The sequence below is a fragment of the Melopsittacus undulatus genome, chromosome 3 (genome assembly GCF_012275295.1).
Source record: "Melopsittacus undulatus isolate bMelUnd1 chromosome 3, bMelUnd1.mat.Z, whole genome shotgun sequence".
In the NCBI taxonomy this organism is placed as follows: Eukaryota; Metazoa; Chordata; class Aves; order Psittaciformes; family Psittaculidae; genus Melopsittacus; species Melopsittacus undulatus.
Genome location: NC_047529.1, coordinates 59,177,180 through 59,190,136, shown reverse-complemented (window position 1 = coordinate 59,190,136; position 12,957 = coordinate 59,177,180). Strand labels below are relative to the sequence as shown.

The window sequence follows — 12,957 nt, the reverse complement described above, 5'->3', positions numbered from 1 at the left end:
TGTAATGATTCAGTGGCAATTCAAAGCTGTTAGCAATAGTGATAAGAATCTTAAGATTTTTCTGGATGCCTTTATTAGTATTCCCAAGAACATAACTGTTTGTAAAATGCCAACCTATCCCCAGTACAATTAGTAAACTTAACCCTTCCCTTAGAGAGTATTTGGTACCAGCTTTGTAGCCTTGGTTTTATTATTTCAAAGACAAGAAAAATTGTTGTTGCTGCTGCTACAGATGTGACTAGGCAAGATCAGCTGTGGTCCTCTTCCACCACATCTGAAGTTGGAAGGGACTTCTTGAAGTCATCCAGTCCAAACCTCCTGCTCAGGCAGAGTCAGTTAGAGCAGGTTGTCCAAGACCATGTCCAGATGGCTCTTAAATATGTCCACAGATGGAGACTTCACAGCTCCTTTGGACAACCTGTTCCATTGTTTGATATCCTCACAGTAAAGTGTTTTCAAGTGTACAGATGGAATTTCATGTTTTAATTTGAGCCCATTGCCTCATCCTTTCAGTGAGCAACACTGAGAATTTGGCTTCCTCCCCTTCATTCCTTCCCAGCAGGTGTTCATATGCATTGTGCTAGTAGGAGAGGTTAAAATATATGTCTTGTAAATAGAGTAATAGATTACATATCTTCTGTTTTTGCACTGCTGTGAAGCTTTTCTTTACAATGAACCTTCCCAGTGTCAAATTCTCAGTAAAAATGCCTTTACATCTGGAATGGCTTCAGTGTGGTAATACAGATAGTGCATAAGATTATGGCAGTAATGTAGACTAGTTAATTGTATTTTTAAACAAAATGCCTGTTGGCCATCAGGATGACTGAATCTTTGTATAAACTGGAACTGGTTGTTAATATTAGTGGTTTGAAATTCAGCAGCATTTCTCTTGGAATCTACAGTCTGATTGCTGCCACTCCTGGTAGAGTGGGTTGTCAATTTGCTAGTTTAACAAACATCTGCAGCTTTGTTTTGTTGATTCTCTGTATCGAGTGATAAATGGTTTTACTTCTGATTAATGGTTATTCAGATACAGTCTATGCAAAAGAGTTAATACCAATTGCAGGTATAATTTTTGTCAACTTGGAGTTGATCAGATGTTTTATTTTTTTTAAATCAGTTTAATTCACAGCTCATTTGTGAACATATACCCAGCTTAATGGTTGTCTGCACCAGTATGACTGGATATAATACCTGACAGCCATGCTTTTCTGCATCATTTATTTATGAGGAGGGTTTTATAGCTACAGAACCCTGTAGCCACTATACCTTCTTTGTTTGCTGTTCTATGCAGAAGAAAGATATGTAATGAAATTACCCTATCCAGAAGGGTCAAGCGGAAGATATTACATATTTCCCTAACCTACATCACTCATCAACAGTTGGTTGAGTACTTCAGTGAAAGGATTTGCTACATTATATCTGCAAAGATATTAATACACTGTGTGAGGTGCATGTGGACATAGAAAAGAGAAAAATACATTTCTTCTGTTGGTTATGTTATTGATAGGAAAATGACTGAATTATGCCCTAAAAGTCTTTATACTAATGAAAACTACTTCTGTGGATAGTATTGCATCAGCATTAAAATGTAACTTAACACTATTGAAAATCCTTAGGGTAGACTCACCTTAAGGTAGGTATTTGACAATATTGAACAATATTCAAATTGACTGCTGCCAATTCTTTTGAAGGTTAGTTTTCCTTTTTTTTTTTTTATTTCTAGGAATTACCTTTTAACCAAGTAGTGGGTCTGGTGATGTGTTTACATCGCACATTGTATTTTGCTAATAATTTATTGTTGATGGAGTGAAGAAAACCATGAATGTGTTTTCCAATAGTGTTTAAAACTTGCTAGAAAGCAATTTGCTGTGAGGAGTCCCTTCTGTGTGTTACAGCTAAGAGAGGGATGGCTTCAGAAAATGGTAAAGCTCAAGATGATTTAAAATAGCAAATGCAGCAGTATTCAATAAACATTACATTAAAAAAACTCTGTAGGCTGGCACACTTAGTTACCTGTATGACTGATGATGTTTGAGAAGATTACCAGGGAAAAATACTGAATTACAGTGCTCTTGGAACTCCTTAGAGTTTTTGCTCCCTTTATTTAGGTATTATCGAACAGTCAAAATCCAATTTCAGCTGTTTACTGAATTTCGTCTTTAGCTTCCTAGTGTTGCAATGTTTCCACAGCAAATGCAGGAGAATTTTTAATTTTAAGAACTTATCATTAAATTTTTAAAAGTGGAAATGTTTCCAAAAGTTAACACCTGTTTGGGGAGGGAAGTCAAATACAACTGGAAGAAACTTTTATCTGTATATGTAATGTTTCCTGACTGTCTAATTTTCTTCTTTATTTGTATGGAGAAGTCTTGCTACGTTTTCAAGTCTATGCTTCAGCGGCAAGTAGGGTCTGTCATAGCAGATGTGTGAGGAAAGGATATTGTTTCAACACTAAAAAAGGAAAGAATTACTTGTGGTCCTTGAAAGGAATTTGGCAAAGCTAAGGAAGCTTGTCAGATGGAAATTGGGCAGGATGAGGAGCAAAGATACATCCCTTGCTGTGTTCTTCCTAGTGTTGTTTCCTGTCTTCGCATAAGAGCTTCATCCTTTCCCTGATGTTCCCCTTGAAAATATCCAGTAGAGACTGAAGAGGCACTGTATTGCTACTCTGAAATAGTGGTCTGTGTAATCAATTCCATTTCAGCTGCTGAATTTAAAATAAAATAAAACCACCACACACTGAATGGAGCTCAAATTCATTCCTTTTTTTTCAACTAGAATGAGAAACAGGAAAAAATCCATATGCAGTTTTATGTTGCAGTGAACTTTAAACAAAATATTTCAGAGACAAGTAAAGGGAACAAAGTGCTTGAGTTGTTAAACTGATGGCAGCAATGTCTTCTTTTCACCCAGGGTGTTTAGAAATCTCATGAAGGGTGAGTGGGGCCCAGAATCCATTCTTTTCACTGTGCTTGAAGGAATCTGAATCTTATTTTCTAACTCTGAAAAAAGTGTTCTGCCAAAATGTCTTATAATCTGTGATTTTCCTGCAGTCATTCTAGATTTGAAAGTTCACTTTTAATTAAAAGACACCTCTGTTTTTCATAGACAGAGCTGCATTTCCCAGGGCAGTCAACTACAGCCAAGAAATGTACTGCTATACCTGTGACAGTGAACTCACGGCCCTATTCTGTGTTGACAGGTATACACAATGCTTTGGGAATTCTGAACCCTGAAGTGTCCTGTAGATGGGTCAATCCTTAGTAAATACATGAAAGACTTAGTCTGATTTCAGGAAAAGGAGTGAGGAAATTCAGCGTGTGGTTGGTTGAACGTCCTGAGTAATTTTCTGAACTGGCAAGAAAATTAACCACTGTTTTATTTTATTTCCTCAGTCAAGATTTAGAAAAAATTGAGCTTGAGAAACTAGACTCAAAGTAAATTTAAAGCTCTGCATTTTCTACAAATAAGTTACTATCCAGAAAAGGGCAAACTAAGTTTCATGAAACTTAGATCTTCAAACCTACAGAGCTCTTCTGGCATTGAAACATAGCACAGTCTTCTGGACTGTTTCGTATTTGCCTTAATTGGAGAGGTCAGAGTGTGGGTTCTGTCTTGCTATGGAATTAGCAACCATGTGCTTGTATCCAGAATTCACATCATGTTATGCACTTAGTTTGCCTAGATAGTAGGAGAGAGTTTTGCTTTAACAATCCATCTCTTTTTCCCATGCTCATCCTAACTTGAAGGCCTTGCACCAAGTGTTGACCTTTTAAAAGCAGATCACATCTCTACAAAAGATGTTGAAGTAAAACCTCCTTAGGAAAAAAGAAAAAAAAAAAAGAAATTAAAAACCTAACGATGGCAGAACTGTTGCAGAACATGTGTTTAAAGGGCGTGAAATTATTTGCATGAGCACTTGTCACCTGCAAGTAATGGGTCATCCCCTGGGCTGCTTCTAGCCCTGCGGATGCTCCAGGGGAGCAGAAAATAAGCTTTAGAAGACGCTGATGCAGAGTGGAAAACGAAAAATAGAGTGGAAGTTTGTTTTTTCTCAATATGATGTTACTCCTGCTCATCTCCAGCACCCAAGAGGGACCAGACTTCTCAAAAATGTGTAGAGGAGTGGAAAAATAGCAGGAAGAGAGATTATGATTAAGCTGCCTTTGGTTTCTTTTCAGATGCTGCTGTTTTCAAGCACTAGTTCTGGCAATCCTTTCTTTCCTTTTCCAGTCTTTGAACTTGTTCAAAATGGAGCTCAACCTTCAAATGAGGAAAACAGAAAGGCAGTTGGAGGCACCTGATTTTTCATCTACCTTTCCTGCTCTTTAAATTTGCTTCTCAGAAATACCAGCAAGTGGAACAGGGCACTGGTCAAGCAGAAAGGCACCAGTGAGAATGGAGACAACTGGGATACTGTTTTCTGCTCTTCCACTGGCATGCTGCTTGATTCTGGGGAAAATCAGTTCCCTGACACTATTTTCCCCTTATATAAAACAGGAGGAAATAAATTTTACAGTGTTTGTTGATTGCTTTCAAATTTTCTGATGAAAAGTGCTGCTTAAGAACTACTCAGTGTATCATTGACTGCATGAACACTACTGAATCTATAATAATTTCTCTTCCTCTGTGTCAGTTTGGGATGCAGAGGAAAATTACCTGGTTTCCTCATCTCTCATTGCTTTTCCCAGCGCTCAGGACCCCAGGCCACTGATGTTAAGCAGCAGATGCTTTTCATAGATCGGATTAAGGGTTGGTGAATTAACAGAGTCTCATGGAAGAATCCCACTGTGCTCTTGAAACTGGAATTACATTCCTGGTAGTGATCTTCATGGCCTTGCATTTACCTTTAGAAAAATATTATTAAAAAGAAAAAGAGAGATATTTGGAAAGAAGAGAGGCAATATTGAATTCTTGCTAACGTTCAGTGTTCAATATGTCACTAAAGTCCTAATTGGTATTTAATATATGGATTCTGCTAAATAGCAAACGTGTAATTCTCCTAAGATGTTTTATAAACTATAGGAGGAAGAGGTAAAATTGTTCACAAATGTTTCACCGAGATTGTTTTAAGTCAGTTAAAATTGCCTTTGAGAGCAGAGTTGCACTGAAAAGAGGGAGGAGAGATGGAAAAAAGAAACCCCAAAACAGGGTCCTGCTTGGTCTAGGGTTTCAGGCGAGAGAGGAAAAGGTCTAGTTATCCAGAGCCAGCTGCATTGTTAAAAGTTCATACTATCACTTTGACATTTAGAGTAGGACTCAGTGTCTTTGTAAATTCCTCTTCGTATTACCAGTGTAGGTCTCTGAGCTCAGACCATTTCACAAACCATAACATTTTTTAGTGAGTGATTGATCTGTATTATGTGTCCTAGCCATCAGAAGAATCTTGGGATGTTGCTTGTATAAACTGTAATACAATCTGATCTTGGGCATTTAGTTACAGACTTTCATAGACCTATTGGCGATACTCAGTCCTCCTGGATTTGGGAATAAAGCTTATCTGATACCTTAAAAAAAGAAAAGGGGGGGGGATGGTTTTTTTTGAAAAAAGGGGGGGGGGGGAGAGAAAAAGCCCCTCATTTTCTCTGTTCCTCACTTAAATAACTCAACACCTCTGGTAACACTGTAGGATCATTGTCCTTTCAGTTCCTCCGCAGCTCATACTGCTACAATATTTCTTTGGTATCTAGTTTCCAAAAGGGCAATGTGATTATTTCTTTTTCCTTTTTTTTTTTTTTTTTTGGGCTGTTTTTGTAGGTCTTGCAAATTAACCCATATGCATTGCAAGAAAAAACATGACTTTTAATCAGCACCATTTCTAAAGTTAGCACTTGCTCTGTGTATATGAATATGTATATGAACCAGTGCTTAAAAAAAAAGAAAACACACAACCTTTCTGCTGGTACTCAAAGCTAGCATACAAATGTGTTTTTATTATCAAAGAAAGTATGCCTAAATGTTAAGGTACCTTTCCGTTAGGGGTTTTATCATTTGACTTGTCTTCAGTTACGGGAATGATAAAAATTGAAACTAAACCTTTTAATTCAATAAGAACTATGTTGAATTTTAGGAAGCAAAAAGAGGAATCAGATATAGACTCATATGCATAGGAACTTAAGCATGCAAGAAATTAAAACTTTGAAAGCAACTAAAGGGGTAGCCTTAAGGTGTGCTTATTTGAAATGCCTGCATTTAATTTTACAATAAATCTGAGTATTTTGTTCCAATTAAGACAGTTCATGTGTATGACGTGAAATTGTACAGTAGTTCCAGGGAGACTGTGGACTGCTTGTTTTACATTCTGGATCAAATTCAGATTTTTAGGCTTCGCTTGAATAGAATAAAAAGTCTGAACCCTAAAGATAATACAGATTGATAAATCTGATTTAAACATTCCCGTGTTGCAGACTTTCAGTGTATGTGGTACAGCTGAGCCTCAGGCCATGCACTAAATACATCCACAGTGCATTCCCAGGGCACCCGAATACCAAATGATCACATTTGAAAGGTTACCTTTCTATGGATTCTGACTTTTCTGTATTAGCCACAAAGATTAGAATTTTAACAGCTCCCAATGAGAGGTATTGTGAAATATTTACTTGGCAGGAAAAAACCAAAACAAAACAAAGCCCAGATGAGATACCGTCTCATATTCATGAACTGGGATTTATTAGTTCTGTGAACGTCCTTGTGAGAATATGCTCCATAGTTCACACTTCAGGAAAAAAATTCTTGGTTTTCATTTATATTAACTGAAAACTTTGATAGAAGTGTTATTGGAGTAGAGGTTTAAGCAGAGAGAGAATCATGCTTGTGCAGAATACATCCAATAAATCCTGCAGTCTTTCACAGCTGCCTTTCTGCAAGGAAAGTTACTACCGTTTATCTCTCTGGAAATTTGGCAGTAGCTTTGTTAGGAAAATTGGTTATAATTAAAGATGTAAGGCTTTTTCTCCTTTTCTTTTACAGGTTGTGGAGCTCATTTCAAGTGCTATTGGTGACTTAGTTCAAGGTATATATTATGAAAACTCAAAGTCATCTGAGGTAAGAATTTCAGTAGTTTTACATACCTAAGAAGTCTGGTGATATTCATGTGTGACTACAATGAATATGACTGTCTCATCTGTTTCAGAAGAGGGAGAGGGAGGAAGAGAGTCCTAGTGAGTTTCTGTGGTAACATTCTGTGATATCTGTGAACTCTGGTAGTCATTTCTAGAAATGCTCAAGGAAGGACTGTTTTATTCCTGCGAGTGCTTAATCAAATAATTTCATGTGTCATTACCAGAAGCTCTAGCCATGTAGTATTATGGGCTTTCCAAAGAATTCCAGAGGTTTCTACTTAGAATTCTGTTAGAGGCACTTATTACAGTGTGAAAATACACTGCATTTAATGCAGTGAAAATATCAGTGATATTTTCATGTTAAGTTTCTCATTTCCAAGCCCAAAGATGCTTACAAAATGCTTCATCCCAAACTTGTATCAGGTCCTTTCTTCTTCTGAGCACTCATGTTTTGATAGTACAAGCATGAATTTTGTCCTGGAATGGTGGAGTGTAGCACTGTACCCTCTTCCACCAGAAGTCACCAGAATCAAGAGTGAATAAGGCTGTAGCACTGCACTCCCTTCCACCAGAATCACGTGCACGGATTGCAGGAGTTGTCATGGGCAAAAACAGCAGCCACCAGAGTTTCACACCAAATAATCTTGTATTTCTTCAAGGGCAATTATACATATGCTGTGTTACTGTTTGGCAATGAAAATCGGTCAAATTAGACATAGGCCTAGAATATTTAAGGAAACTTGCAGAGACACTTCTTGAAGTAGGCTGGCTTGGACAGGGCATTGGAGTAAAAAAGCTTTCTTTCATTTGCTATGACTGTATCTCTGGACACATGCAAAAAATCCGTAATTTGATGTTGCCATCAAATTTTTACAGGTTTTATAATAGCAAGTTTTTGCTCACTGATGAGCAGTATGTATATGTGAATACCTATAGGTAGATAGCTATACTCACAGTGACATTGTCTCATGTGCCTGTTTTGCCTTGGAGACTTGAATCTTCACATTCAGTAGGTGAAATGGGTTGAAGGTTGCAGAAATATGAGTTCATTTATATTCATTGTGTATTTAGATTGCAGCTCTAGTTTACTATTGCCACGCTGTAGTATGTAGCAAGATTAATACCATAGTGGAAGCCCTGATCACATGGGTTACCACTGCAGTAGATACCTGCACTGATGCTTCTGCACCAGGCAAACCACAGTGGGCTCTCAGCTACAGAGGCTGGGCCTTGGAGGGTGCACCCAGCTACTCCAGTAGTCAGTACCTCTCTCCTGCTTTGCAGCAGCAAAGACATGTTACTAAAACTAACCTACTCTAAGCTTATTGCCCTCATTTTGGTTGAAATCAGGTAGGTAGGAAATGATCACATTAATGAGCTGAGCTCTTCCCTTGGAGGAAGAGAGAGCCTCTAGCAGGGAAGCAATAATGGCTTTCTCAGGAGATGCTTGGGTTGTGCACAGAGAATTCTCTGGCACTTCTCAGGAAGGAACCTGGGTGGAAGCATGGCAGCAATGTGATATTGGGAGCTTGATGGTCCTTCTGCACCTGCTGTGTTTAACCCATGGGTAAACAGACTTCAGCCTTCAGGGCTGCTTCCAAGCGCTTTTGCTCAGGGTTGTATGTTAAAATAGATTACTTCTTGGAGGTGTTTGCAAAGAGTATTTTAAATTTTGTTTTCCATGTTAAGGCAGGTTTAAATACAAGTAGATCCTAGATATATCATATTTAAAAAAACAGCTACTCCTTTGTGTGTAGAAGTAAAGCTCTGCAAGTTCATCTTCACAATGAAACTGCATTTTATCTTAACCTCGCTTGCTGTTTAAATGAGAAATGTGTTTTCTTTTGGGTTTCTGCCACTGCAGAAGGTCCTAAACTTCTCTTTCTTAGTCTTTCATTTTTTGTTGAGTTATTGACGCACTCCACTTGTGTAGATTTGCAAGGGAAGTGCAAGATAAACTAAGCACAGCTACCTGATGTTTACCTGCCCCGATTACAAATAAAACTTGTTATGCTTCAGTGACTTTGTCTGTCTAAGGCGAATTGAAAGTACAGCATACCCTTTCTAAGGGGCACCCACTTACCTCAAAACACAATTAGTATGGTAGATACTGAAATTTACATTACTGTGTTTGGAGTTTATTCTTTTTAATCAATAGTGCCTGGCTTCTGATGAGACTGAGAACAAACAAGTGTGGCATCTACTTGAAATCTACTTGAATTTATTTATTTGTTTTTATCTTGTCCTCTGGGAAACTTGTTTTCATGTTGTATATGAGACACATCCCTGCTGCTCTCCTCACCCTGTTCTGCTGAGGCAGTGTCCTGTTCGCGTCCTGAACATCTCTTCAGCAAAGATGGACAAATGGACTAAGTAATTTGTTGGTCTGTCTTGTTTCCTTTGTGCATCTTACTCTATCCTTAATCACAATTTGACTGAAGCAAAAATGTGAACTACATTTCCTAGAGGTAAGACAAATGCTATCTACTCCACAACTAAATCTCAAATGTCAAACATAATTTCTTTTGAAGAGTAGGGCATAGTGATGAAATGGCATTTTCACTGCTGGGAATGTCTTAAATTTGGAAAAACAGAAGGATACCTTCTCACTTGCTTTGTTTTTTTCTTTTCCCTTTTTGAGGCAGTAAAACTGTACCTCATATGTTAAATGACTTTAATGCAATTGTTAAAAAACTCCTTAATACCATAAAATAGACTCATTTAGCACCAAGATGTTTTAAGCTTTGCTAGATGTTCCTAGATGGTAGACAAAAATACAGAAACGACTGCAAAGCTAACCTTTTTTCTCTGAGTTCATGTTTACCTCAGAAAAACCTTTCAGTTTGCTTCATTTGGGTGACCCAGCAGGAAAATGGGAAAAATCATTTGACCTAACAATACTGACCTTACTTACTCCTGAAGACATATGATGGATATAATTATTTGACAGCTCTCATTAGCACTTTTTTCCCTTCTGTAAAACCACATGCAATCCTACAGCCATCCCATTTTAGTACGTGCTGTTGGTCATTCTTTATCTTGTCTGCATAGTGAGTCATTAGATCTGTGTGAAATGGGGAAAATAAAGATACTATTTAACTTCTCGTTTTTATTTGAAGTGACAATCCCAAGTACAAAGTGTAGGCTTCAGTTGCAAAGACAGCCTGAAGGTTAGGGCTGCCATTCATGTTCAAAGTATCAAATAGCTGCTGTGGTTTAAGACATTGCATTAGCAATATTAAGCTAATATTTTGGACTGTAAGCTGGAGCAGAAAAGGGTGATGTGATAAACCTTTGCAGCTTTTTGTGCTAAATCCCTTCTCAACCCAAAATTCTGTGAGTCAAAGGCATTCTTCCCAGTTCTTATCATTCTTTCCCAATTCTAGGTCTAATTTGGGATTAAAAATTTGTGCTTTAGTGAATGCAAAGATGAAAGTTGTCTAATCTGGCCTTCAGTCATGATCGTGATATCTATTTTTAACAGAAAAAAACATTGCACTGAGTTTCTGTTCCCCACTTTTAGGAGACTGAAGGCTTCCAAAATGTTTGTTAACTCACAGAGTACTGTCACGCTTTTAGTAACCTTCTGTCTTAATATACCAGATCATTTAATGAATATTAATGAAGAATGCTTTAGTATCCCTGTGAGCTCACTGAACAAGAGGAGGAAAGCCCAAGGTCAAACAGCAGAACCAAGAGCAGAACTTGAGTGTTGTCTCTTGTGCTTTACCTGCAAGACCATTCTTGCATCTTAAAGTATTAGGGACTTTCATGGGAAACTGCTTTGTTGTTTGGGTTTATTCCCTCGCCTCCAGGGTATCTAGCTGATGCTAAATTTACATTACCAAAACTCAGTGTCAGAATGTGGCTGTTATGTAAGACAAAACAATTTTCAACACGTTCCACTGATGGCTACAAGAGCTGTCAGGCATTTTTGACATTTTTGATGCAATCATGTGAAAATTGTGCGTAACTGACAAGTAAAGCAAGTTTAAAAAATAAATACATTAATGGCAAGTACTCATTTTACCAAATAGTGAATTAACGGGTATTTGGTTTACACCAGTTAGGTTTTCTTCATGAAAATAAGTTTTATTTCTGTCAAAGCACTGAATACATGCAGTGAATTGTGTCAAATCTTCTTTGATGTTTGGTCACAGGCTCTGCTTTGAGGTGTAATGTTTTGGGATACTGCACATGCCCATCAACTGGACTGCTCTGTCTTATAATTAAAGGATTTGCTTATAAATTTTACTGTAGGAGGTAAATCAAATGTATTTTGAGTCACGTAAACAATCTTTTAGCAGTGCAGCACAGTCAGAGCTTTCACTTTTTTTCTTTTAACAAATGTTTCTGTTGCAGGACAGAAGGGAAGGATAAAATATGGAATTTGAGTAAAGAACATCTGTGAAAAGAATGGGTAAATGTGTCAGAGGGGAGAAAAAAACACCATAGCTAGAAAGAAGGCCAATGCTGTTTGTTTACTGCTTTTGTTCTTTTAAATACTAAGCTTTTCCAGGGAGGTTTTAAACAGATGTGGAGAGATATTTCCATTTATTAGAAGTGTACAGACTTTTTAAAAACTGTGTGTTGCTTTTTGTACATTGTGATGATAAAAGTATTAGGCAGTCAGTGGCATGCTTTATTGACCCATTTGCAAACACCCTTGTTCCTCCAAAAGCAGTGAAGACATCTATTACGAGACCAATAAAACATGCCCTGTCATATTCAGCAAGCAGAAGTACATCTGTTGAAAGCTTATGTGAACAAGACACTTTGCAGAGTCTTGCTACTGGTAGTGATTCATAGTTGCAATGGATTTTACTATGTAAAATAGCAGTTCTTGAGCTACCTAATTTGAAACTTTAAAATGGTATTAAAAAGTATTTCTGTCTTTTTCTGTGGGTTATTTGCCCATTGAGAACTGAACTAAAGTTTGATGTAAGTGGTTGAGACATTTTGATCATTCTGTGCAACAGCAGATAACTAAGAAAGAGCTGCCATGGTATGGAAAAAAAAAAAACCCAAACCCCAAAATAAAGTCTCTCTTACAAACAATATAGCTCAAATTTTACAGTTAAAAGGTTCTGACTCCCTCCTGGTTTTGCAAAACATTCTGTGCACTTTTAAGACATGTTTTTTGTTTGTATTTTCCTGAATATGTTTTCAGCTTGAGCCGTGTATAAACATCTTCTTTGGTGTGACGAATCAAACTGATTTATTGTAAGTGCCACTTTTGTGCTGGGGATCCTTGTTACCACCACTAAGAGCTGCCCTTCCTGATGGTTATGATTGCATATTTTGTCCTGCAAATTTCATTTTCTGAAAGTTTTTTTGTTTCCCATTGCCTGAGATGATTGTTTCAAACCCAATCTAAATTATCAAAGTAGCTTAACATAAAAAAATCTCAGCTAGCTGATTTCTTTCTAACAAAATGGTAACTGACCTTGCCATTAGTAAAATGGGAGCACCCTCAGCTGTTGTTAATTTCCTATAGGAAATGATGATCAGCAGAGCTGGATTTAGGTATTTTCCCTGTACTCCTATGCCAACATTATCCAAACTGTATTTGGAGTTGGCTGCTTTCTTCCAGGGATGGTCAGGGGCTTGGCATTCTTAATCCGGTTTCTGCTATCCATGCAACTTTAGGGTTGGTTATCATCTGGACCCATTTCTTAGTGACATAACTTGTCAATGAGGTCTGAGCACTAGCAATTACAGCTAGAATTAATTCGTGTTTAAACAGGCTTTGTATGAAAGGCTGGTAGGAGTCTTCTGGGCCAGCTAATGTCCACTTTTATATTTTATTCTTTGAGTCATCCACTGCTAGCAAAGGAAAGTTTACACAAAAGTGAAAATGTCTCTAGAAGTAGTAAGTGTTGTCATGATGTCA

General features: G+C 37.5%; 1 protein-coding gene across 1 annotated transcript in view; it reads left to right on the top strand.

The window, feature by feature from the left end:
* The window catches only part of PDSS2 (decaprenyl diphosphate synthase subunit 2), a 118,513-nt gene that overhangs the window by 84,658 nt on the left and 20,898 nt on the right, over positions 1-12,957 (top strand). The window contains exon 4 of the mRNA XM_031054085.2: positions 6,973-7,047. Coding sequence (XP_030909945.2) covers positions 6,973-7,047 — 75 coding nt within the window. The remainder of the gene's footprint in view (positions 1-6,972; positions 7,048-12,957) is intronic.